This window comes from Mus caroli, unplaced genomic scaffold (assembly GCF_978045245.1).
Source record: "Mus caroli unplaced genomic scaffold, Mus_caroli_1 scaffold_4, whole genome shotgun sequence".
Classification (NCBI taxonomy): domain Eukaryota; kingdom Metazoa; phylum Chordata; class Mammalia; order Rodentia; family Muridae; genus Mus; species Mus caroli.
The window spans coordinates 128,153,580-128,180,589 of record NW_028227259.1 but is presented as its reverse complement, the minus strand read 5'-3'; the positions used below and the strand labels follow the sequence as shown (position 1 = coordinate 128,180,589).

At 45.6% G+C, this 27,010-nt stretch overlaps 2 protein-coding genes across 8 annotated transcripts in view; both read right to left on the bottom strand.

Moving 5' to 3' along the window:
- The window catches only part of Hip1r (huntingtin interacting protein 1 related), a 28,935-nt gene extending 26,945 nt beyond the window's left edge, over window positions 1-1,990 (bottom strand). The window contains exon 1 of the mRNA XM_021162507.2: window positions 1,756-1,990. Within this exon, the coding sequence (XP_021018166.1) occupies window positions 1,756-1,848 (93 nt within the window). The 5' untranslated portion in view covers window positions 1,849-1,990. The remainder of the gene's footprint in view (window positions 1-1,755) is intronic.
- Window positions 1,991-6,525: 4,535 nt separating this feature from the next.
- Ccdc62 (coiled-coil domain containing 62) overlaps window positions 6,526-27,010 on the bottom strand; it is a 37,883-nt gene continuing 17,398 nt past the window's right edge. For 3 of the 7 annotated variants that reach the window (XM_021163904.3, XM_021163905.3, XM_021163903.2), the window contains 7 exons: window positions 26,172-26,260; window positions 25,523-25,638; window positions 22,579-23,301; window positions 19,216-19,324; window positions 15,430-15,546; window positions 9,070-9,162; window positions 6,777-7,507 (listed from right to left, as the gene is read on the bottom strand). In XM_021163904.3, coding sequence (XP_021019563.2) covers window positions 9,109-9,162; window positions 15,430-15,546; window positions 19,216-19,324; window positions 22,579-23,301; window positions 25,523-25,638; window positions 26,172-26,260 — 1,208 coding nt within the window. In that variant the 3' untranslated portion in view covers window positions 6,777-7,507; window positions 9,070-9,108. Of the gene's footprint in view, window positions 6,647-6,776; window positions 7,508-9,069; window positions 9,163-15,429; window positions 15,547-16,839; window positions 17,033-19,215; window positions 19,325-22,578; window positions 23,302-25,522; window positions 25,639-26,171; window positions 26,261-27,010 lie in introns of those variants that run through there. The other 4 variants (XR_015047000.1, XR_015047001.1, XM_021163906.3 and 1 more) reach the window with 4 other exon arrangements.

The window sequence follows — 27,010 nt, the reverse complement described above, 5'->3', positions numbered from 1 at the left end:
GAGACTCCTCAGTACAAAGTTATACTTCATGAATAACCCTCTTCATCACTCAAAAACACAGGGAGGGCAGGCAAGGTGGCTCAGCGGGCAAAGGCGCTTACTGCCTTGACAACCTGGGTTTGATTCCTAAAACCAATATGGGGAGAGGAGAGAAGTTGTCCTCTGACGTCCACACATACACACAATAAATAAATAAATAAACAAACAAACAAACATAGCAAGAGTTTTAAAAGTGGGCAAAGCAGGTCAAGAGAACTCCCTTATTTACAAACCAGCCACCAACCTCATGTGGTCCCATATCAGAGATTGTCCCTCTGACATTCAGGAAGGTTACCCTTGACATAGTCATTTAAGAAGATCAATGAACTTGACCTTTAAAAGCCCATCTCCTCTCCCATCTCTTCCTGCAGCAATCAGCGTTCTCTGCACCTGCTTAAAAGCAGGGAGAGAAAAAAATTCTAAAACTCACTGAATAAATCAAGCTCTTGACAACAGATCCTCCGTGCCAACAGTATTTCTCTCTAGGCTCTGCGAGTTTACTAGCACAATTAATTATGTATTAATGACTTCACATCAAACGCCATGTTTGTTTTTTATGGTGGGGGATCCAGGCTGGACCAGATGGAGATCACACGGATAAATTAATCATTCGCAGCCAGGTTGGTACTGGCAACTTGGCATGCTCGCTCGGAGCCCTCCCGTCCTGAGGATTTATCCTTATCCCTGTCCATCATAAGCACAAAGGTGAGAGGCCTCCCGTTTTGTTATTTCAAAACTGAAAGCTAGTGGAGACTGCTTGTGCTAACGTGTTTTGAAAGCAACCGCAGACGAGTCCTTGCTCTCTGCTCTGACCAAGGGGGAAGGAACTCGCCAGTGGGGCACCCACAAATGCAAATGTCACCAACCTGCTTCAGATACAGGTGGGAGGAGTCTTTGGCTTCCTTTATTGCTAAAGCTTAAAAAAAAAAAAAAGCAGCCATTTCGGTCTGGGCTGACTTCGTAGTCAAATAAGTAGTGACACCCCTCCGCGCCCCCCCCCCACAACCTCCATGAGTCCACCCAAGACTTAATTAAGAACAGGGCAGAGTTTGTAAAACAAAAAGGAGGGAAGCAGACGTGTTGGTGGTGGTCGTCTGGAAGCAGGAGGATGATTTTTAAGGCTAGCGTGGGTTTCATGAGACCCTGTCTAAAAAAAAAAAAAAAACCCAAAACCAAAGCAACACCTGCACAGTGGGTCCCCAGAAGCCATGCATGAATGAATGCGCATCAGGGCCATTATTCAATTTTCCACGCCACCTTCTCGGGTCTGGCCCTCTCTTGGGAGAGCGGCGCGTGGGAGCACAGGAAAGGAGCCTGGGAAGTTTCCGTCTGTCAGGCGCCGGTGTTTAACGAGGGGGTGGCAGCCTATTTATAAGTGGGCCCCCGCGCGGGCAAACAAGTCTGGCGACCTACGTGAAACTTTTCACCGGGGCAGATAATAAGATACTGTGCGGCCGTGCGAACAGCTCGGCAGCGAGGGGAGCCGGGAGCTTCCCTGGAAAGGCGGCGGCGAGCAGAGGGCGCTCCGGGCCCCGCGCGGCCGTGCGCACCTGGGCCGCGTCCGCATCCCGGAGCCCAGCCCCGCTGTCGCGCGGCTTCCGGTCACCTGCGCCGCCCGGGGCCGCGGAGCCCGCAACCGTCCGCGCAGGGCCGAGCGCACCGAGGGCCGCCGCCGCCGCCGCCGCCACCGCCCGCCCAGCCCGTGCCCGCGCTCGCCTGCGTCTTGTCGAACTGCTCGCGCTCGGCCTCTAGGCTGTGGCCCGGCCTGCGGCTCAGCACCCGCGCCGGCACATTCTTGATGCTGTTCATGCTGCCGCCGACCGTGTCCCGGCCCGGCTCCGCGCGAATGAGGCGTCACCGCCCGCCTCGAGCCTAGGCACACCGAGGCCGCGCGCCGCGCCGCACGGGGAGGAGCTGCTGCCCCTCCCGCCAGTCACTCCGGCTGTCCAACCGACGCCCCGCCCTCCCCGGCTCCGAACGCTCCGCCCCCCGCCCCCGCCGGGTCCCGGGGACTCCTGGCGTGCCCCGCCCACTGCATCCCTTGATCAACCCTAGGATGCCTAGTAGCCCCCACTGTGGTCCCTTAGGACTCCCAGGACACCCTGCCATGCAACCCTCTGTCACCCAGTACGCTCTGCCCTGCACCCTTCCAGTCCCCGGGGACGCCCTATCCGGCACCCCTTCTGGTCCCCCGGGACTCCTTGAACCCCAAGACTCTGCATCCGCTTCGTTCCCGTGGGACTTCCTGGGAATGTCCCTTGTACACCTGTCCTTGTCTCCTTGCACAATTCTAGCTCTCCTGGATTCCCCAACACACCAGTTCCCTAATTCTGACAGATCAGATGGCAAGGACAAATACCCACTTAGCTTGGCTACATACCTTCTTACCATCTCCCCAAACAAAGGAAAAATCACGCTGGGTCTTTCTCTTCACCTGTAGGGGGGAAACTGGAACAAATAAGTCTTGTCTCCTTGAGTCTGGTCAGTAGCCATGCTGCAGGTTTCTTTGGTCTTTTTGTTGGGAGCCCAGCCATCTCTTCAAGTCTTTGCTTTTTGAAATGAAGTATCAACTCCCTGAGCTAGGAAATGCTGTCTTGAGTTAGACACCTGCCGGTCTGTCTCCTAGGTCAGGTGAAGCTCTCTGAGGACCCAGACGGACCCTTTCTTTCCCATTGCTCATTCCTTACTGTGTTGACATCCACTCAACATTTCAGAGTTGGACAAGGCTGTCTTTGCCACTAAGAAATTAGCCGTGCTTTATCTAATACCAATCAATGAAAAGCTCCTTTGCCAAAATATGAGTAACAACAACAGCCAATACTGAAAACCTATTTGCCAGGTATGGGACTAAACCCCTTATACCTATTATCTTGTCCCTAATCCTCAGCAAGTCACTAAATAGCCATGGTCAAAAAAGAAAAAACACAACAAAGGAGCCGATTTGTTCTATGCCAGCTGTTTCTCAGACTCTTTTTCTCACACGGGACAAAAACCAGTTATCCTGTGATTTTCATACAAAAGACCAGCCCCCATTGGGTATAGAACATCTACTACAGTGGCCTGTCATTATCAAAAGTCCCCATTCTTTTTCGTCAATAAAGGCTATTACTGCGCTGGGCATGGTATTCGGCATTCAGTCAGCAGGATCCCATTTAATCTTAAAGTTTTGGTGGTATTTTTGCAGACCAAGAAAAAAAGGGGGGGGGCTTAAGCCTAGGTTCACACTGTTGCAAAATGATGTCTTCAGGATGTGGTCGCAGATCTGCCAGGTTTCAGCCAGTGCACCCAGACAAGCACACTTGTAATGATACTGGAGTCCCTATGGCAATTACAATGTATCTGCGGGTGAGGTTTTGAGGAGCTGAAGGTCAAGGTGGCCTTGTGTTAACCAGCCTTCTGCTTTCCATACCTAGTAAAGCACCTGGTACACGACCATGCTTTTTTAAAATGGGCTTGAGGGTCAATAAAATGGGTTAGTAAAGGCACTTGCTGCCAAGCTTGAGGTCCTGCGTTCAATGGCTGGGACCCCCATGGGGGAAGGAGAGAAATGATCCCTGTATGTTGTCCTCTGACCTTTAATTTCAAGCTGTGGCATGCACATGCACATATACACAAAATAAACACATCAATTTAATTAAAAAAAAACAGGTGTGAGGGTAAGCATGGGACCTTTAAATCCAGCATTTTTGAGGCAGGTGGCCTCTGTGTAAATGAGGCCAACCCAGCTTATATAGTGACTTAAAAAGAGTTGGCATATAAAATGAAGGTTTTGAAAGAATAAACCAGCCCCACAGAGTAGAGAACAGAGTGAAGACTTTACTGTTAGCGTATGCTATTAGAAAAAGCATTTCCGGGGCACAAAGATGGAAACTCCACTGCCTTGTTTATTAAGGTTCACCTCCAGACATCATTTTCTTTTTTTGGCCCAAAGATTTATTGATTATTATACATAAGTACACTGTAGCTGTCTTCTGACACAAGAAGAGGGCATCAGATCTCATTATGGGTGGTTGTGAGCCACCATGTGGTTGCTGGGATTTGAACTCAGGACCTTCAGAAGAACAGTCAGTGTTTCTTAACCTGCTGAGCCATCTCACCAGCCCATCTCCAGACCTCTTGAGCAGAGGGGCCTGGTCGTTGACTGAATGTCACTAACTTGCTGCCATCCCCTTTTTAGTAAACTGTAATCGCTGCTTAATTGTTCCCCAGGGGAATATAAATTAGACCCCAACCGGGCAAAGTTTTGGGGGGCTCACTGAAAAAGACTGTGTGCTGCGGTAGCTACCACCTCGCTGACACACAGGCAGGATGCACCCAGCCCCTTTGCAGTTCCGTCTTGCGCCATCCTGGATTTTCAAGTCTGCACATGCATCATGCTCCTTCCAGAGCCTCAGGGACCTTGCACATGCTGTTACTATAGCTGGAATTCTCTTCCTGTCTGCCTGGTTGAGTGACTGCTTACCTTGCAGCTAGCTCAGATGCTACTTCTCCAGGGAAACTTCCCTGACTCCTCCACCCTGACCTATGTCTCAGTATCTCACCATTCTACTTCATAACACCAGTCTTCCACGTGACTACTTAAGGTCTGTGTTCCCTCCCTACCAGAACGCAGGCAGGGCTTACTTACCCAGTTATCTCCCAGGGCTTCCAAAGCTACATGGTGTGCTCACAATGAATTTGTATGTGTGAGGGACCAGGGATGGAATCCAGGGCCTTGTGCATGCTGGGAAAGTCGTTCTAACCGTGAGCTCTATTTCCACTCCTCTTTCTACTTTGTTTTGAAGTCAGGTCTCACTAGAGTTGCTTGAGTTGGCACTGAACTCCCTCTGTACCCTAAGCTTGCCATCCTTGGGCCTGGCCCCCAGCAGGTAGGGTTACCGATCCTGTCTGTGTTTTAAGCGTTACCTGGAGGAGAACCCACAGGTCCTCCTTAACTGGGCTGATTCATGTGTGCCACCACTTGATAGACTCTTCTGGAAGGCCACCCCATCTTAACCCTGGTGCATGTGTCTGGCATCTTGGTTGATTTTATTCATTTTGCTCTTCGGAACATGGGGTTTACTGATTAGAATCCCGGAGGCTTAAGTGGTGGGCCTTCCTGCAAGGTGCAGGACCAAAATCACATCAACTGCCTTTTGTTTGGTTTTCTTTTTCCGAGTCAGGGTTTCTCTGTACAGCCCTGGCTGTCCTGGAACTCACTCTGTAGACCAGGCTGGCCTCGAACTCAGACATCCGCCTGCCTCTGCCTCCCGAGTGCTGGGATTAAAGGCGTGCGCCACCACCGCCCGGCTTCACATCAACTGTCTTAAGGAACAGGAAGCTACAGGCATGATTCTAGCAAGAGACTTACAAATCAGGGACACAGGAGTAGCCATGGGTCACTGTTCAGAGTGTGACAAGGCTTTCGAGGCAGGGCCTTCGCTCTTGGGCTCACACCACAGTCTCAGTTCTAAGCATTCTCTTGGCACTTTCTGGGTAAAGCTGTTTTAAGTGTTTATGTGTAGTCTTGATTCAGAATTTCTTTTGGAGGGGGTGTTTCTATTTCTGTTTTAAAAGGTCTGTTCACAAGTTTTAAAAATACCCTGTACCGGTCTTTTCCAATGCTGAGATCATTTCTGGCAGGAGAATTACAGTATAATTCAGTCACTTTCTGATATGTTGGTTTTAGAGATGATAATGACAAAGTGGAAATCCTAAAGGTTAGTTTACCATGCAACTCTTTGCCACACTCGAGAAATTGCTCCAATATAAAAAAAAGACATGTCGAGACAGAGAAGTTGATCATATTAAAATTTGCCATTCTGAATTTCATGTTAATTCATAATAATCTTGTTGGATCAGAAGAGGTTTGTAAGGCTGGGCATGGTGACACACAGGTGGTAGACTCCTGCCATCCCAGCACTGGAGAAGCTGAGGCAGGGGGACCACACGTTTGAGCCAGCCTGGAATATATAGGTGCTATAGATATTTCAAGCCTATGAAATGAAATGAAACTTAGCTATAAGACAGTGGTTTCCGATCCTGCTCTACCCTGCTTTTTCCTATGGAGCATGTGATTGGTGCTCCTGTTGGCAGGCAAGTGGAGGAGCAGCCGTGAGCCCATCAGACAGAGCAGGAAAAGTTTACTATCTGCATTCTCAGTTTGGACCCTGGCCTCTTCAAGGGCATTCTGGGCGCCTCGCTTGGTTGGTTCACGATCAGCTCTGCATTCTTAATCTGGCTCAGCACAACCAGTCTGAAGAGAAACCAAGTATTTATAGAGTGTGCCAGCCTCACCCAGTTCCTTTTCAGCACCCTCATTACAAAGGTGAGCTCAACAGCCTCCCCCAACCCCACCCCGCCCGCCCCACCATGAAAATCATCTGGGAAGAAACCCTGAAGCCTCGAACAAAGGGACATTGACCCACACAATACAACCTTCATATGCAGTGCTTAGGAGACAGTCTCTTACCAGGCTGCATTAAAAGCTGCTTGTTAGCCTGGCAGTACTGGCGCACGTCTTTGATCCCAGCCCTCAGGAGGCAGAAGCAAGCAGATTTCTGTGAGTTCGAGGCCAACTTTGTCTGTAGAGCTAGTTCTAGGACAGCCAGAGCTACACAAAGACACCCTGTTTGGAAAAGCCATAAAGATGGATTAAATAAATAAATACCTTCCTTTGTTTTAGTTATGTATAATAAAAGGAAACCAAATAAAATGTTTTTTATTGTTAAAAATATTTTTACTGAATGAAACTGGTCAATTATGGTAGTAAGGGCAGAGGCAAATAGTATAATCTTCTTTTTAAAAAATAAAATTACAAGTAAAATAGAATTTTGAGTCTTCAATATTTTCTTTAAAATCCATATAAAACTTGATCTTCCAGCAAGCGCTGTCCTGTGTAAGTGAACTGTCTACTACAGAGCCAGGCAAGGTCCAGCTGTCTCCTGAGGACAGACAGGCCTTAACTGCTAGCACCCAGGGTAATAATATCCTGTTACAAACTTTGCACCACTTTATCTCAGGTCTACCACTACAACAAAGTCCAACACTAAAAGCTGAAGAGAAGAAAGACTGTGTCACATACCGGAAGCTGGCTTTTGGGAAATGATGGCTTTGATGTGAATATACACAGAGACTGTAAGGATCAGGAGGCAGACAGCTAAGGTGGCGTTTTACACACAGGGTGTCGGATATTCCCAGGATGCTGTTAAAAGGTGTCTGCATCTTGACAGCTTGGCTTTTGTCTTTCCCTTTCAGCGTATTTCTAAACGCTAAAGTAGAAGTAGGGCCTCAGTTTTTAGGCATGAAAATTATTTTTTACACAAAAAAATGGTTCATCAAAAACAAAATATAGCTGCTTTAAGAAGTGAGCTTTTGCGTGTCCCCTGGCCTTTGCATTAAAGGCTGCTTTTGTGGGGATCACAGTGCTCTCATTTATCTTCAGGTGGCTGACTGTATGGTGTCCACTCTCTGCCTTCCAAAGACAACTCTGTTTCGGGAGGAAACAAAACAGTCAACAAAATGCAAACGAGTCAGCACTGCATGGTGCTGAGAGCCCTGCTCTGAGCCCCTGAAAACACATCTGGTTTTCTTGGTTTCACTGAGGTCTGACAATGTTTTATATACATGAAAACTCCCCAGCAGTGAGAGCAGGGGCAGGCAGGGGAGGCAGGTGGTGGGGGTTGGGGGGGTGCAGCTCAGACAGCTTGCCCTCCTACTGGAAAGGCTCTGGTGCCTAACAGGAGACACCTGTAGCACCTGCACCATGGAATTCATTAAACTGCACTTGGAGGGAAGCTCTGACAGACTCAAACAACACAAGAAAGTGCTTCCTGGGTGACAGACTCACAAAACTTGAAGATTCTTTCCAGACAGACATACAGAAGCACTGTTCAAATGTAAATTTACATGCCTTTTGATAAGCTCTATTTTCTGGGTGGTGGTCTCACTATGTAGCCCAGGCTTACCTCCAATCCCTCATCCTTTTGCCTCCGTCTCCCAAGTTCCCAAGCACTAGAATTACTTTTTTTTTTTTTTTTTTGGTTTTTCGAGACAGGGTTTCTCTGTATAGCTCTGGCTGTCCTGGAACTCACTTTGTAGACCAGACTGGCCTCGAACTCAGAAATCCGCCTGCCTCTGCCTCCCGGGTGCTGGGATTAAAGGCGTGCGCCACCACGCCCGGTTTAGGATTACTTTTTTAGGTGGGATCTTACTAGGTTGAACAAATTTGTGATTATCCTGCATCAGCCTCTCCATAGGAATTACAGACTGTGCCAGATGGCCCAAATAAGATTTTTTGGGGTCGGGAGGGAGGTCAAGACAGGGTTTCTCTATATAGTTCTGGCTGTCCTATAACTCACTCTGTAGACCAGGCTCGCCTGCCTCTACCTCCTGAGTGCTGGGATTAAAGGACTATGCCAGCTGGGCGTGGTGGCACATGCCTTTAATCCTGGCACTCGGGAGGCAGAGGCAGGCAGATTTCTGAGTTTGAGGCCAGCCTGGTCTACAAAGTGAGTTCCAGGACAGCCAGGGCTATACAGAGAAACCCTGTCTCGAAAAACCAAAAAAAAAAAAAAAAAAAAAAAAAAAAAGGGACTATGCCACCACTGCCCAGCTAAGTTGCCAATTTTCAAAAATGGATGGATACACCAACTTCCTTAGATTTAAAATTATCAGTATGGGCCGGGCGTGGTGGCGCACGCCTTTAATCCCAGCACTCGGGAGGCAGAGGCAGGCGGATTTCTGAGTTCGAGGCCAGCCTGGGCTACAGAGTGAGTTCCAGGACAGCCACGACTACACAGAGAAACCCTGTCTCGAAAAGCCAAAAAAAAAAAAAAAAAATTATCAGTATGGAGAACAAATTTTTTTATTTATATTTCTTACAAGTAATTGGCATTCTACTCATGTCAATTATAGTAAAAGCAAATCAGGCAAAAGAGAAAGAATTACTGGGCCGGATGGATGTGTGGCCTTGACTCTACATTACTGACATTCCTAGTTACTTATTAATACCAATTGTGATATAGGGTGAGACAAGCAAAGGTGACCTACGCAAAGCCGCAGTGAATGTCCAAGTTGACTTTGTCTCTTTCAATGACTAACAAAGGTGGTTTTTTCATCTGGCTCTTCTGAGACTTCTAATTTCTAGAAAAAAAAAAAAAAAAACCTCCAAAATTAGTATCTAGGTTAGAGAAACTAAAAAGTACTTTAGACAATTAAACACAAATAACTTTCAAAGACCTTAGGGGGACTGGGGACTGACATATCTGAACTATAGGTTCTCACCGCTGTACCAGGTTTACAAAGTCTTTCTGTTGTCATTCTTTCTCAACTTATTTGTATGGTAATGTGTGTGTGTGTGTGTGTGTCTGTGTAAGCCCATATCATGGCATGTGTTTGCTGGTCAGAGGATAACTCTTGGGAGTTGGTTCTCTCCTGCCACCAGTGGGATGCAGGGACAGGGTAGAACTTAGGTTGTCACTCTTGCTGGTAGAGTCTTTACTGGATGAGCCATCTCACCGGCCTGTCACTTTGTTGCCATCTTAAAAGTATTTTTTAATTAAACATACTTATTTGTGTGTGTGTATGTGTCATGGGACTCAACTCAGAATGTCAGTTTAGGCAGCAAGAGCCACACAGCCAGCTCAATAGCTTTTTTTTTTCTCTCTCTCTCTCTCTCCCTCTCCTTCCCCACCTCTTCTTTCTTTACTTATTGTCTTTTTGAGATAGGATCCCTCTATGTAGCTCTTGCTGTCCTGGAACTCACTATGTTGGAAAGGCTGGTCTCTCTCTAATACACAGAGATCCTCCTGCTTCTGCCTCTAGGGCACTGGATTTGAGGTGTGCACCATCACTTCCAGTAATATTTATTTTATTATTTGCTTGTGTGTTTGTTTTGAGGGGAGTCTTGATATACAGTCTTGGCTGGCCTTGAACTTACTATATAGACAAGATTGTACAGATATTGTATAGAATATATTCATACAAACACTCATACACATAAAATAACAATAAATATGTCTTTTTAAAAATACAAGTGTGGCCAGGCAATGATGGTGCATGACTTTAACCCCAGAACTCAGGAGGCAGAGGCAGGCAGAAAATCAAGGCCAGCTTGGCCTACACAGCTAGTTCCAGGACAGCCAGGGCTACACAGAGAAACCCTGTCTCAAAGGGAAAAAAATACAATTGTGGATGGGCTTGTAATCTCAGAACTGGAGAGGCAGAGAGAGGTGGATCACTGACCAGGCAGACTAGCCTGCTTGGTGAGTTCTGAGATTAAAGGTATGTATGTGCCCCTTGCCTGACCACTTTTCTTTTCTTTTTTTTTCGAAGACAGAGTCTCACCATATAGGCCAGGCTGGTTTTTTTTTTTTTTAATTAGGTATTTTCTTCATTTACATTTCCAATGCTATCCCAAAAGTCCCCCATGCCCCACCCCCCAGGCTGGTCTTGAACTCATGATCCTCTCACCTCGGCCTCTCAAGTTTTGGGATTACAGGCACAAATCTTAAATTCATACATAAAATGTCTAGCCCTGTGGATTAGTCACAGTGCCAAGCTCCATTTAGGGTTGAGGTGCCCCCATTCTCATTTGCAATAAGGGGCTGCCCTGGGTGTGGCCAGCAGGACTGCAATTTACCCTCCCCCCTTTTTTTTCTGGTCAAATTTTAAATTACTAGAGTTCTGCTGCGGCTGCTGCGGCTGCTGCTGCTGTTGTTGAACAGTTAATACGCAGGTTCAAAAGACCAAATAATATTTAAAACAACAACAGAAACCAAACTGGGCCAGTGAGAAGTCTCTAGCAGTTAAAAGTTCCTGCCACCAAGCCTGAGGCCTGAGTTGTAAGAGACCCACATGGTAGGAGGAGAATGGTCCTCTACAAGCTATCTGTTCTCTGACTCTACCAATGAGCTGCAGTACCTGCACAGCCACTCACCTCGGATCCTCAACACAACAGTGTTAAAGCCTGTAGAGTAGAGCAAGGAGTGTGGGCTGTACCTATCCTTTGCACCCTGCTAGGAACAGCTACAGTCTCTGTCTAATGCAAACTAAAAGTTCCAAGGAGAACCTGGAATTATGCCATCTCCTGCCCATGCAGGAGTGTCTGGGAGAATCACAAACGACACTGCTTGTCAAAGGGTCAGAAGCCTTGCTGTTTCCTGCAGGAGGGTGACCGTCTGGAGCTCACCAGTGTGATGGGAGAGCATCTCTCCCACAGAAAGGCTCGGAAGTACTACCCATTAGCTAGCTCCCAGTGGTGACACCTCAGAAAGGCAGACAGGATACCCAAACCTTTACCCTGCTTCCTTGTTGCAAAAAATAAATAAATAAATAAATCATTTGCTTTTCCTGTTTTTAGCTTTAACAAGTTCAAAGGCACAAGGGGAAGGGTACATGAAGCTTGTTGCCGAGTACATTTCTGCTGTGTAAATCCTGTCTCCCACATCTCCAGAGTCAGATAATCCATCTGCAAATATATCCTGTCTAGAGCCAATGTTGGTTGTTTGTTTTCTGATTCTGGCTGTGGAATGCTGCTCAAGGGATTTAATTTCCTTCCCTCATCTATAAAGTGAAGGGCTAGGATTATAGACTTCTGGGTCTTTCCAACTCAAAAATTCTCTCAACCCAAGTTTTTGCCAGCCTCACAGCTTCAGTATAGATCTGAGGTCCGTTCCCCTGCATTTTCTTCTCCATTCCATTCATGGTCATTACTGAGCAGCCTCTGTGGCAGGTGATCAACCACTGTGAACCACAATGGAAACTGATGGAGATACAGACACACAGCTCATACCACGGAGGCCAAAACGAGGCCACTCTGGGTTATAGCTGAGATAGCAGCTAGGATGTCACAGAAACCCAATGCCCTTCTGGCCTCTTTCAGCACTATACAGACATAACACAGGCTGGCAAAACACATGAAAATAATCCTTTAAAAAATATGAGTGTGAGCCAGGCAGTGGTTGCACACACCTTTAATTGCAGCACTCAGGAGGCAAAGGCAGGCAGAGAGTTCTGAGTTCCAGGTCTACAGAGTGAGTTCCAAGATAGTCAGGGCTACACAGAGAAACCCTGTCTACAAAACAACAACAACAAAAATACAAGTTGTTAGAACTGGCTTGTAATCTCAGAGCTGGGAGGCAGAGAGAGGTCCATCACTAACCAGCTAACATTGGTCCACTTGGTGAGTTTCAGCTGGAGACCTTGTCTCAAAAGCTGATGTGCAGCACCTGAGAACACCACCCAGCGCTGTCCTCTGACCCTCACCAGCATGTCTACACACAGCCTTTGCACTCCTGCATGCACATACTCATACAATTGGAACTAAGAAGAACAAAGCACCAATGTCCCAACAACATAAATGAGTCTCAAAATATCAAGGGAAAAGGTGAAGAGTACACACAGGCTGGAGGAGGCCCATGTTAGTTCTGAGGACCAACATGGGAACAATAAAGTATATATACTGTGTAACTGCATTTCCACAATGCTCTGCAACAGGCATAACTAGTCTGCAGTGATAAAAATCACAGCATGTGGAACAGTACAGAGGCACTCACTGCCAAGGGCGCTCAGGGAACACCCTCTGATGAAGACTCTCTTCTCAGCCAACACTCTGCTCACAGGTTTATGTACAGGACAACACTGAAGCAGCATGAGTTTTCCTACTTTTTCATCAAAACAGCAGGGAAGACACTGAAGGCATTTTGTGTGCGTGCGTGCGTGCGTGTGTTGTGTACTTATGTGTGCAGGTATGAATGCCTCTGTGTGTGTGTGTCTGTGTGTGTTGTGTACTCGTGTGCAGGTATGAATGCCTGTACATGTGAGTGAAGGCCAGAGAAGGTCATGGTGTCAGCTCTCACTCTGCCATACATCCTTTGAGACTGAGTCCCTCGCTGATTCTAGAGCGAGGCTGGCAGCCGACAAGCCTCAGGAGCCTCCTGCCGCTGACTCCCACAGCACTAGAGTTAAGAGCCTACTTCCACACTTGGCTCTTTCTTTATGTGGGTGCTAGGGATCTGAGTTTAGGTCCTCATGCTTAGACAACAAGCATCCTTTGTACTGGGCCATCTCCGCAGGCCCACATTAAAATAACTCTTAGTGATATTTTTCACTTTATTGTATGTAAATTATATTTCATTTAATATCTGGTACTTTTATTTTGGAGTTTTGGAGGTGGGTGATTTCTTACTCACAGAGATGGAATCCAGGGCCTTGCATCAAAATGCAATATGCTGTTGAGCTATCAGGAACCCCAGCCACGTTAGGAGAGAAATAAGGGAGCTGGTGAGGAGGCTCAGGAGGTGAAGAAACTTGCTGACAACTGACGGCCTGAGCTCAACCCCCAGAGCCCGCAGGGGAGAAGGGAGACCTACCTCTTGCAATTGTCCTCTGTCCTCCACATACACACAACCAATACAATTGTTATTGGACAGTATTCTTGTAGACTTTTCATTATTGTTGTTACTTGGAGTTTTGATCAGAGATATGAAATCAGTCTAACTTAAATGGCTTTCAAATATTTTTAATTACACAGGCAGCATGTCTAAAGACTGCTCCTTAAGTCTGAAATGGGAAGTGTAAGCCATGAGCTCTTACTTCACAATGTGGGGCTATATGTCAAGTTCCACCCTGTCCCACAGTGTACATTGTTTAGATAACAGGCAATAAAATCTACATGGCAGCTTATACGACTACTGTTGAAGTCTTACTGCGGTCAGAAGAAATAGAATGAAAGAATGACAGCTTTCAGCCTAGGGAGATAGCTTAGTAGCTGGATCTAGTCAAATCCCTACATCTAAACATCAGTGTAGAGGACTTATAGAGAAAAGAGGGAAGTACCGTACAATATAGCGAGCGAGGGAGGAGCTTTCTATCCAGAAGACAGTTCTATCCCACCCTCAAAGCAACAGAAAATGTTACAGGATGAAACGGGAGTTGGGAGTAGCACAGACCTTTGGTTCCAGAACCTGGGAGGGAAGCAGAGGCCCGTGAGTTTCAGGCCAGTGTGATCTACATAGAGAGCTTCAGGCCAGCCAGGGGTATAGAGACCATGTCTAACAAACAAACAAACAAACAAACAAACAAATATCTAAAAGAAAGGAAGAGAGAGAGAGAGGGAGAGAGAGAGAGGGAGGGAGGGAGGAAGGGAGGGAAGGAGGGAGAGAGAGAGAGAGCAGACATATTGGCATATGTCTTTAATCTCAGCATTAAGGAGGCAGAGTCAGGCAGATCTCTATGAGTTAGGAGCACAGGACAGGGACAGCCTGGTCTCCATCCATACTAATCCCAGGCTAGCCAGGGTTAAGGGTAAAAACCCTGACTCAAACAAACACACAATAATAAACAAATGTAAAATTTAAAGTATGTAGAGGAGGAAGATAAAATTTAAAATGGCAGGTATTCTGTGATTGTCAGAGATGAGCAACTGTATTTTTTTCTACTTTTGAGTGTTCCTAAAATCTTATGTATACTTTAAATTTGAGATTCTGAAGCCTGATATGGTAGTGCACACTTTTAACCCCAGCACTCAGGAGGACAAGGATCTCTGCAAGTTTAAGGCCAGCCTGGTCTACATAGTTCAGGTCAGCCAGGTTTATAAACCGAGACCCTGTCTCAAAACAAACAAAACAAAACAAAAAATAAAAACATTTGAAACTTTGTGTGTGGGCTGGAGAGATGGCTCAGTGGTTAAGAGCACTGACTGTTCTTCCAGAGGTCCTGAGTTCAAATCCCAGCAACCACATGGTGGCTCACAACCATCTGCAGTAGGATCTGATGTCCTCTTCTGGTGTGTCTGAAGACAGCCACAGTGCACTCATATATATTAAATAAATAAATAAATCTTAAAAAGAAAAAGAAAAGGAACTTTGTAACTTTGTGTGTTTTAAAACATCTCTAAGAATGTGGATGGAGGGTAAGGTATTGCTACTTAAGGCCCTAGGTTCCCTTTACAATAGCAGAAAACAACAAACCAAGTGTCTGCCCTCAGACAGCCCACAAATGAGAAACAAGTAGTTTGGAGCAGTGACTGTTTTTGGTTTGGTCTCTCTGGACCCACAGCACAGGAGTCCCATTTCAGACTCCTGAGCACTGTGCCTCTCTTCTTGAAACTTTCGTTCTACTAGAACGCCACCTCCCACATTCAGACCCTCTTGCTGTAGGGCTCAAGAAAAGGGAATCCAGGCGGGGGACATAGGACAGTCAGTAAGCACCTGCCACGGAAACACGAGGACCTGAGCTTGATCCCCAGCACCCACAGGGATAGACAGACCTTGTCTCAAACAGTAAGGCAGACAGCTCCTGAGCAACACTGACGTTGTCTTCTGGCCACACACACACACACACACGCCCCTCCCTAAACATGCACCTATATCTGCACCATGTTTTTAAGAGGAAGAAAAGGGGACGCACACTTCTGTTGAGATTCTCGCAGCTGATGGGTAGCAGCGTGCTCAGCTCCAGATCCGTGACCATCTGCCGGGACTCGGCCAGCAGCCGCTGGAGCTTACTCGTAGGAGAGAAGTCATCCTGAAAACAAGCCAGGCACAGCTGTGAGGGACATTTCTACACTTGATCTTAGCCAAAAGGCCGAGAAGCGATGTGAGGGACATTTCTAAGGGCTTCTGCACAATCACAACTCACACAGCCACAGACGTCACCTCTGTCAGCAGAGGCATCAGTATTATTAAAAGGACCCATTTCCTTTCATTTCTTACAACCTACTCAAGGAGATAATGTAACACAAACAGAACTTACTATGACTAATTATAAGGAAAGATTCTTAGACATTGTTTGGCTTCCCTAAATACAAACTGCAAGCCAGATGGGTATGGTGGCATGCACCTTTAATTGCAGCACTCAGTAGGCAGAAGCAGGCTACCTAAGGAGGCTAGCCTAGTCTACCTAATGAGTTCTAGGCTAGCCAGGACTATGTAGTGACACTTTGTCTTAAAAAAAAAAGTCGTCATAATTAGCAGGTCTAAGTAACTGTAAAACAGAACCTTGACACTGAAGGCGTGAGGGCCTCTAGAATATGTGAAGATGTACTTCAATTTAACCTGGCTATTTTATTTGTATTGGTTTTATTTTATTTTTTGAGGGTGAAGATCAGAAGACAAGATAAAGGAGTCAATTCTCTCCTCTCTCTCTCTTTCTCTCTCTCTCTTTTAAATGTGTAGCCCAGGCTGGCCTCAAACTCATGATCCTCCTGCCTCTGCCTCCTTCAGCAAATCCTACCAGTGTCTGCCACTACAACTGGCAAGAGTCAATTCTTATGCAGAAAACGGTAAGAGTCTGTACTCTTTCCAAACTCTAAGTTCTAGGAACATAATTCAGGTTGTCAGGTGTGGTACAAGCACCTTTACCCTCTCTGAGCCGTCGTCTAGATGGCCTCTATTGAGAAGCAGAACGCTTGTTTACTCTGTGTGGGAGAGTGCTCCGTGGCATGAGGCCAGAGGGAAACGTAGCAAAGCCAGTTGTCTGTGTGTACCTAGTGGGTCTAGGTGATGGGATCCAGCCTGTCAGGCTTGCTGTGACTGCCTTTACCCTAAACCAAAACATCCTACAACCGAATAAATAATTGTAAAAGGAGGGAGTATCTCACCAGCTTGGTTCTGGTTTCTTGAGACTGGTATTTCACTCTGTGACCCAGGCTGGCCTAGAACTCACAACACCCTGCCTCTGTCTCCAGAGTGTCAGGATTACAGGTGTGTACTACAACTTCTCTCCTGTTTTCCTGTTTTCCTTTCTACCAGACATGTGCGGGGCATGGGCAAAGGAAATAAAAAGTTTGAAAAACTGATCAAAGCTTATTGTTCTCACCTATTATTCAAAATAAGACCGCAAAACATCTTCTTTTCTTTTCTTCTTTTCTTTTTTCTTTCTGTTTTCTTTTTTTCTTTTTTTACTGTATAGACCAAGCTGGTCTCAAACTCACAGTGATCTGCCTGCTCTGTCTCTGTCTTCCCAGTGCTGAGAGTAAAGGTATGCCTGGCTAGTTTTTTCTTCCTTTAATCTTTAGAAAAAGGAGGAAATTATCTGTAATACAAGCACTGAAAGGGGAGATTCTGTTAGAGAAAGGAAAAGAGGAAGAGGAGGAAGAAGATGGATGCTGAAGACCTGGGAGTGGTGCACACCTATAATCCCAGCATTTGGACAACGAAGAAGTTCAAGTCCTTAGCTACATGGTTGGCCAGCCTGGGTTCCATGGGACCTTGTCTCAAAAAACAAACAAACAAACAATCCTAAACACATACACACAAAACAGAAAAGGAGGTAAAAAATTGATAAAACATTCTTTAATTAGAGAAAGTGTCCATTTCCATAGTTCTTGAATCCTGAATCAGTAAGATGCTGAAAGAGAACACAACACATATGCACGCGCACACATATACATGCACACACACTTGCACATGACAAGAGAGTGGAAGGAAAGCTATGTCCACCAGGCCTCACCTTGCCCAGCAGCAGCAGTAGCAGAATGGAGATTGTGCCCTTCCCCCAGCCTTGAGCAGGTTAAATAGACCTAAGTGCTCCCCACAGTTGAACCTTAACAACCCAGGAAGAGTCTTCCGCCGCACCTGCAATTTCCTACGGGAGTAGACTGCCCACTAAACTTGCTTTGCAACATAATCCAGCTGAAACAAAGGATGGGGTCTGTAGGCTTTCCCTATATAAATGCAGTGCTGAAAATTAAACTTTGAGCCTTGATCAGAATCTTTGTCCTGGCTTCATCCTTCTCTTGTACCCTGTCCTTTGTCCTTCCTTTTTTATTTCCAGCCCCCCTTTCAGGTACCCCGTTCCCTGTGACTGCTGGATGGCTACAGGGGATTTCAATCTGCACCTAGCTTCTTGAGGACTCATAGGTGAGCGTGTTTCTTCTATAGTAGAATCCCAGTGCTGTGCACTGTTATTTCTGCAGCCCTGTCTAAGGTCACCAGTCTGTCACCTTTGACTCTGGAGACTGCTGTCACAGGGTGTGTCTGAAGGAAGGCGTGGCTAGGGACAAGCAACTGAGTAGGATTTGCTGTCAATCCTTTTTGTACTGCTGTTGGTTTCAAGTTGAAAAAAAAATCAATACAACAACTTTTGAAAGAAAAATAATATTGTTTAATAAGAATCTCAAGGGCTAGCAAGATGCCCTAGTTTAATCTCTGGGACCCACAGTGAAAAGAGAAAACCTATACCAGAAAGCTAGCCTCAGACTTCCCATGGATGCTGTGGTACACACCTGTACTCACACATGCATGCACATCACACACAGACAGACAATACTAACAAACAGTTAAGAAAAGAAAAGTAAGCCAGCCAGTGGTGGGACACACTTTAACCCCACACTTGGGCGGGGGGGGGCAGACGCAGACGGATCTGAGTGTAAAGCCAGTCTACAGAATGAGTTCCAGGACAGACAGGGCTACTCAGAGAACCAGTCTCAGGAAAAGAAGAAAAAAGGAGAGAGAAAGAAAGAAGGAATGGAGGGAGGGAAAGAAGGAGGGAGGGAGGGAGGGGGGGGAAGGAAGGAAGGAAATAACCTAAAAAGGGACAAGAAGACAATGGAGAAAGAATAAGAGCAAAGTATGAGGGTACGGGGGGAGCACACAGGGAACACAGGGTGGGGTGGGGGGAGCACAAGGGGTACGTGTGTGTGTGTGTGTGTGTGTGCGTGTGCCTGTGTGTGTAAAATGGTGACAGAATAAGCATTTTCAAGTAACCTTAAAGATCTATGATTTAAAACAAATGTAGTGCCAGACATGGCGGTGCACGTCTTTAGTCCTAACACTCAGGAGGCAGAAGCAAGTGGCTCTCGGGGAGTTTGAGGCCAGCCTGGTCTACAGAGTAAGTTCCAGGTCAACCAGGTCTATGTACAAAGATCTTGTCTCAAAAAACAAAATTTAAAAAAACCCAAAAAAACAAAACACCAAAAAAAACCAAAACCCCATTTAGATGATTTTATGTGTATGAGTATTTTGCCTGCATGAATGGTGCCTAATACCCATCTTGAAACTAGAGATGGTTGTAAGCCAGCAAACCTGGGTCCTGTCCCAGAGCAGCAAACACTACCTGCTGAACCATCTCTCCAGTATGTATGATGGAGGCCCTCAACTTTATAAAGATCTAGCAATGACGCTACCAAGAATTAAAAGCATGTTAAGGAGAAACCGCTTCAATAGGCGAAGAGTGCTCACGCACAACATACACCTTTTCATTGGCTGAGGGTCTTCTGTCAGGAGGGGCCGCTGACTCCTCTTCTCTTTCAGCAGACTTTAAGGAACCCACACACGGGGAAGGCTGCATGCCAATGAGCTCACTGCGGAAAATAAGACCGAAGAGAAAGTGTCACACACACACACGCCACTCATACACTTAGAAAGTATGTTGTTCAGGGAACTACGAATTGACAAGAGCTTGCTATGTAGTCCAGGCCTCAAACTTGTTATGGCTCCAATGCTGGACTAGAACTCCACTGCAGCCTCGGGAAGGCTGGCTAACAAGCATACATTACGTTCACTAGCTTAAATAGGTTTTGTAAACAAGGAAGCCAAGATTGGAATAATGTAAATCTGGATTGAGTAAGATTGGAATAATGTAAATCTGGATTGAGTATTATATATTCATGCATATTTTTTGCAAGAATTAAAATCAGTAGTTTAGGGTAACTATAAGAATAAGGAATTTCCCTCCTTCAAAAAAGAACAGAGGTAGGGCTAGATAAATGGCTCACTGATTAAGGGCATGCATTTTTCTTACAGAGGACCTAAGTTCATTCCTAGCATCCACATGGTTGTTCAACTCCAGCTTCCAGAGATCTGACACCCTCTTCTAACAGACAATTACATATCTTTATGTGTGTGCATGTGTGCACACACACGCGAGCACACACAAACACACACACAGCAGTTAAATAAATAATAACAAAAAATAAACTAACTAAAAAATATTCTTAGGCCGGGCAGTGGTGGCACATGCCTGTAATCCCAGCCCTTGGGAAGCAGAGGCAGGTAGATTTCTGAGTTTGAGGCCAGCCTGGTCTCCAGAGTGAGTTCCAGGACAGCCAGGGCTACACAGAAAAACCCTGTCTGGAAGTGGTGAGTGGGGAAGTAGAGAGTGAAAGAAATAAAAATCTGGGGGCCGGAGAGATGGCTCAGTGGTTAAGAGCACTGACAGCTCTTCCAGAGGTCCTCAGGATTCAATTCCCTGCAACCACATGGTGGTTCACAGCCATCTGTAATGGGTACCCTCTTCTGGTGCATCTAAAGATAGCTACAGCGTACTCATAGAATAAATAAATCTTAAAAAAAAGAAAGAAAGAAAAGAAAGAAAAACCCTAAAAACAAAACAAAGCAAAACAAACAAACAACAACAAAAAATGCCAGCATCCTGAGCACATATTTAACCCCAGAACTCAGCAGAGGCGAACGGATCTCTGTGAGTTCAAGGCCAGCCAGATTTATAACGTGAGACTTTGTTTCCAAAAAAATCAATAAATGAAAAGAGAAATCAATAAATGAAACTTTAAAAGCACAGAAGAGTCACCAAGGTGGCTCAGTGGGTAAACCTGCTTGTCACCAAGCCTAGGAACCAGATCCAATGTCTAGGACCCACAGGGTGGAAGGAGAGAACCAACTCCCACAAGTTGTCCTCTGACCTCCACACAAGTGTTGTGGGGCGCGTACACACACACACACATCAATAAATGTAATTAGTTGGTTTGGTTTTGGCTAGGGGTGCAAGCTCACTAGTAAGGCACTTGATTAGCATTCTCAGCTCTGGGTTCAAACCCTGAAATAAAAGAAACTAAGTTTTAGTGAAAAAATAAAGAAGGGTCTAGGGACAGGATCCCATAGATGTCAGGGTAGGTGCTAGTGCTTAGTTGTGAAAGCTAGGCTTCAGCTTGTGAAACTGGCCTGTGCCCCTGCCTAGTGAAAGTGGAGCAGTGCCTGAGCTGCTGACTGCTTCCCTGCAGGTAGGAACCTCAGGAAGCACACAGGAGCAGGCACTTGTGGTTCCCCCTCACAAACAGACCTTGCTTGGTAAGTGGGCCCAGGCAGAACATTAGCTTAGAGAAGAAAGTGGGTTCACAGATTCTTGTAATTTGAGATAAACAGGAAAACACCACAATCTTTTCTATTTATCCTGAACTTGTGCTTGAGGCTCAGCTGGCAGAACAAGTTGACATTTAAATTATAGAAGTTATTGAGGTCTTAGAAACTTTGAAGAAGAACCCAGAATGTAAGCTTGAATTTATTTGTACATCACACATGCAACCCTCTCAAAACTATCCAATGTAGGCTTCCCCTTATAAATAAAGAATATTTCGGGGCTGGAGAGATGGCTATTGGAGATGGACAGAGCACTGACTGCTCTTCCACAGGTCCTGAGTTCAATTCCCAGTAACCACATGGTGGCTCACAACCATCTGTAATGGGATTTGATGCCCTCTTCTGGTGTGTCTGAAGAGAGCAACAGTGTACTCACAAACATACACACACACACATATATGGGGGGGGGGCACAAGACTGTACCTCTCAGTGGTTGAGCCCCTCCCCAGGATGAACAAAGTCTATGTTTCAGTTCCCAGCAGCACACAAACACACAGAAGATCTTGAAGATCTGGGTACAGACAGCTATTTCCTGATACTTTGAGCATTCTAAAGATTTTTAAAAATCAAATGACTTAATGACATTTAGTATGGCAAACAATTTTTAAATTGTGTACTTAGCAGAATATCTTATGGTTCTTAGTGACCCCAGCTTCTTAAAGGGTTCAAAGAATACCCTACATAAGGTAAGTACTAGACATTTTAACCATAAAGTCCTGAGAAAGTCAATGCAGGGACTAAAATAAGGCTCTCAATATAGAAACTTCATCCTTACCGTGCTCTGAAGAGCTCTGCTTTACTTAAAAATAGCAGGCATTATTACAGTGCCACTCAGCCACAAGACTCACGAATGCTAACAATAAGACAAGCTTGAATAATTTAGCATATACTAATTGTCTGAGGAAAAAAGAAGCCAGTTACTTTTATCAGCTTGTTAAACACAAATGTTCTGTCTTTCACATCATATTTAGAAACTAAGAAAGCCTGGGTTATAAAAAATTGAATACAGGTATGAGCTGGACGCAGAGGAGCTGTGCATGGGCCATGTGGAGTGATGCTAGATACTGTGACTTGGGGTCTGTACTACAGTCTGGGCCTCACAGGGGCAGCTGTCAACTGGGAAGCATGCTGGCGTGAGGAATGCCCCAGAACAGCATTCCACTCTGCACAGTGACCTACTTGCTTGTTTTCTAATAAAACATCTTTGCCCAGCTCATAACTGGTTTTGCTTTTAAGCAAAACCTCTGCCTTAGAAGCTGCCCTCAGTGCTAACTCTCCATTGGAGTCTGTAATGTCTCCTTGCACAAAGACCCCTGTGTCTATGCGCTGAGGAAAAGGTTTGTCTGAAGTAAGATGTAGTTGGCGGTGCTTTCTTGCTGGCCATAAGCATGGATGTCTACTGCAGCCCCCTGTCCCTGCTGCCGTGTCTGCGCCGCTGTTTACAGATGTGAACATCACTAACCTTGCTGAGGAATTATATTTCATTGCGCTGACACTTCTTGAACAAGTGCACATAGTTTTGTGGCGAACAATCCTTTGTGCTCTGGAAGGCTTGAAAATATTCATCCACTCTGTATCGGTCATATGTCCTGGGGCTTCGATGATGATGTTACTTGGGTGGCAGCACTTGGACTCGGACAGGACACTGTCACCTATACCGACTGCATTCGGGGTGCAGAAGGAGACCTCAGATGTTCCTGTGGGGTCGTGGCCGTCCCCGTCCAGCCTGTCTGGCTGTTTTGAGCAGCTGGAAAGGCCCAGGTAGACGTTGATGTCATGCCACTGCTTCTCGTCAGACAGCGAGACGGAGGTTTCTGAGAGCTGCTTCTCTTCCGTCGGAAGCCCCACTCCATCGCATTTTGGTGATTTTGCATGGACCTTGCATAGGGTAACTTTGTTTTCTGGTTCAGTCTGGATTTTCCCACCCAGAGACCAAGACTTTTGTTTCTCCAGTAAGTCTTTGGTAAATAGAGATGAGAGAGCAATTACACTTTTTTCCCCGAGTGCAGTGTTAACCTGTAGCTTCTTCTCTCTGCAAGCATCACAAGAGCTCTTGTCTGACCCATTGTGCTGAGCCACCAGGACCTCAAACGTCTGATCCTTAACCAATGACTTCTGATTTCTCTCTCTTTTAATATCGATTTTTGGGTAGTTATTGTCAAGGTCTGATAAACACATGTCCTTGCTACAGTGGCATTACAAAAAAATAGGAGTTATAAGATAGACTTGATACTACTAACATCACCTCCCCGAAGCATCATTAGTAGAGCTAAGTCCCAGTAAATCCCATTAGTCTGACTTTCAGAGCCCAAGTCCAGACCTGCCCCCTATAGGAAGCCTTTCTGAACACCAAGCCTACATGCCCCACCCACTTCCATCCCTCACTCACTGTGTATACCATCAAAACAACAGCAACAAAGTCAAGACTACCACACAAATGCAACTAGACCTTTTGCTATGCCTTCCTCTAAGGTTTTCCTATCAGATATTCCATCAATTTGATTTAAGATAGGTTTTCACATTGTAGCCTAGCCTGGTCAAGAAATTGTGATCTTTCTGTGTACAAGGAATACAGGTGTGCACACCATGCCTGGTCACACCATGCCTGGTTTGTATTCACCAAATCTGACCCCTTAGAAAGCACAGCTCAACAGCTCTTTCTTTCTATGATGGCATGAACCACTTTTCTGGGTTTTTTTACTTTATAAATTGATTGATTGATTGTGTGCGTGTGTGTCTTTCTTTCTTTTCTCCTTTTTAAATGTTTTTGTGACATGTTCTCACTAAGTTATCCTGGCTAGTTTTAAAACTAATGGCAGTCTTCCCTTCTACTGGGATTCCAGGTCTATGCTGGCATGCTCACTGTAAAGCCACTGTACTTTTCTGGGGGGCAGGGGGAAGGAGGGAGGGAGGGAGGGAGGGATTTAGGGAGGGAGGGAGGGAGGGAGGGAGGGAGAGAGAGAGAGAGAGAGAGAGAGAGAGAGAGAGAGAGAGAGAGAGAATATGGAAGTTAGAGGCCAATTTATGGCAGTTGCTTCTCTCCTTCTAGCATACGGGATCTAGGAATTGAACTCAGGTCTGTAGGCCTGTGGCAAGTGCCATGAACTCTGGAGCCATCTCAGCAGGCAGGCTTGGGCCATTTCTAGGGAGCAACCTCAACTCATCCAGTGCCTCTCAGTGGCAATAAAGTTCAAAGAGGAAAAAAGATTTCTGTCAAAGGCTTGAAAGAGAACACTGAGTGGGTCTGGGGTCTACAGGTGGCAGCAACAGATGGGACAAGGAACAATTGATGGTAACCCCCTACAGAGGGCATCAAGACAGAAGTAGAGCATAGCACAGTGACTCCTAGTGCCACCTGCAATACAGCCTCTCAACACCCTGTCCCTGCAGTCACTAACTCCAGTCTCCCCAGGGAAAGGAGCTGGCATCACCAGTAATTGCCAATCTAGTTCAGAGGTCATAGTTGCCTGCAGACTGGGGACTCCCAGTTCTCTCTCCTGGAACAGTACAGTGGCTTTACAGTGAGCATGCCTGCACAGACCTGGAATCCCAGTAGAAGGGAAGACTACCATTAGCCAGGATGACTTAGTGAGAACATGTCACAAAAACATTAAAAAAAGGAGAGAGAGAGAGAGAGAGAGAGAGAGAGAGAGGCAGGCTGGCTAGCTGTGGGCGCACATCTTTAATCCTAGCACTTGGGAGGCAGAGGTAGGCGGATCCCTGCAAGTTGGATGCCAGCCTGGTTTGCAGACTGAGTGGATTCCAGGACAGCCAGGGTTACACAGAGAATCCCTGTCTCGAAAAAACAAAAACAAAAACAAAGAAAAGAAAAAGAAAGAGAAAGAAAGAGAAAGAAAGAACACAAGGGCAAGGAGATGGTCTTCAGTTGTGGTAGTTTATCTGCGCTAATGTTTCAGTTTTACGATCATCTCCACAGTTCTTGTCATAGTGAGGGAAGGATGCCTCCTATTAACAGGCAAACAAACCAGAAGATCTCAGCTCCTGCTGCAGCTGCTGATGCTAGCCCTTGCATTACTCTTTAAGGCAGGCATCACGTCCTATAGATCTTGCTCCCTATGCTAATCCCAGCATCTACACACTGGAAGTGCTGCCTTAATGAAGGCCTGGCCATTTCTGTAGCATCTACTCCAGCTCAGAGCCTTCTACCCACAGACACACAAACCTGGTCCATGATTTTATTTTTGTTAGGTGTATTTTTGTTAGTTGTCACCTAAAGATCACATCTAAAAATTCTTACATCATATCCCCTATAGGGCTAGAATTACCCTAAGTATTAGTGCACCCAGATTTATAGCCTATTGTACAAGCAGTAGGTACAGCAAGTACAGAGTAAAACTAACCTCATGGAAGCAGAAATCAACACCAATAGCATAGGCTAAGATTACCTGCACTCCAGGGCCTTTGGTTCCTCCATCTTTAAGCCATGTATTTGTATTAATTCCTGAGAATTTTCTATATTGAAATTAAGAAACTGCAGGTCACTCTGCTGTTTTACATAAATCTGCCAGAGATATCAACAAATCAATATAATAAAAACCAAACCAAACTGAATCAATAGTTTGGCTTTGAAATCCTAATAGACCAGACAGTTTGCTTTGCTGTTTCCTATGGTTCCAACAGGGTGTTTCCATACATCTCATCTCCTAACCACTAGTTCCCACAGCCAAGACTATCTACTATGCTAACTATGACAAATGTTGGATGTAGTGAAGATCTAGAAGGCACCATTAACAAAATCAACAGGTATTGGGCAGTAGTGGTGCATGCCTTTAGTCTCAGCACTGGGGAGGCAGAGGTAGGGCAGGAGAATCTCTGAGGTCCAGGCCAGCATGTCTACAAAGCAAGTTCCAGGATGCTTAGGGAAAGTATACCAAAAACAAATACACACACACACGCGCACACACACACACACACACACACACACACACACACACACACAGAGTCACGAAACTCCCACAAAATCAACAGGCTGTTGGCTTCCTAATTCTCAAGTATCTTCCACCTGTGGTCACAGTGTAGGCAGCTGGGACATACCTGTCTCAGATTCTGGAGCTCAGAATTTGTACGATCTTGCTTTGACTTTGCAATATCAAGTAATTCATCTTTCCTCCTTTCCCTCTCAACTGTGTAGGGAAAATATGATTGGGTATTTTTCATCAGCAATATCAACACATAGCTCTTAAGTTCTAACAATTAACAACTAACACTCTTGTTGTGGTCCTTAAACCTAAAACTACAGAATGACTGGTAAAGGCTTCAATCTGTGATTCTGAATAGATCCTTCAGAAAACAAGAAAATACACAATATAACTACTGTTAAGTCAAAAGGATTTAAAATATATGCATGTGCTTATAAGAAAATATGCATACAATAAACCTGAAAGCAAGCCAGGCACAGGGGCACACATCTGTAATCCTGTCACTTGGGAGTTAGAGGTAAGAAACTCAGGAGTTCAAGGGTAGCCTGGGTTACATGAGATCCTAACTCAAAATAACAACAAGCAAACAAAAACAAAGCCTGAGAGCAAGTACTGAGAAATAGTCGTTATTCACTGAGAAGGGTCCCTCTATTAGGTTGGCCTTGAACTTATGTTCCTCTTGAAGCCTCTAGATGTTGGAACTGTGGCATCCTATCACCCCTGGCCAAGGATTCACTTTTATTTTTAAAGATTTAACCATTTTGATTATATGTATGTGAGTGCCTGCATGTATGTATGTGTGCCACACACCACCCTCAGAAGAGAGCACCAGGTCCCTTGGACATTTGTGAGCTGTCAGCAACCATGAGTGCTAGTGATTGAATCTGGATTCTCTGGAAGTACAGGCAGTGTCCTGAACAGCTGAGCCATCTCTCCAGTCTTAGGCATTTATTT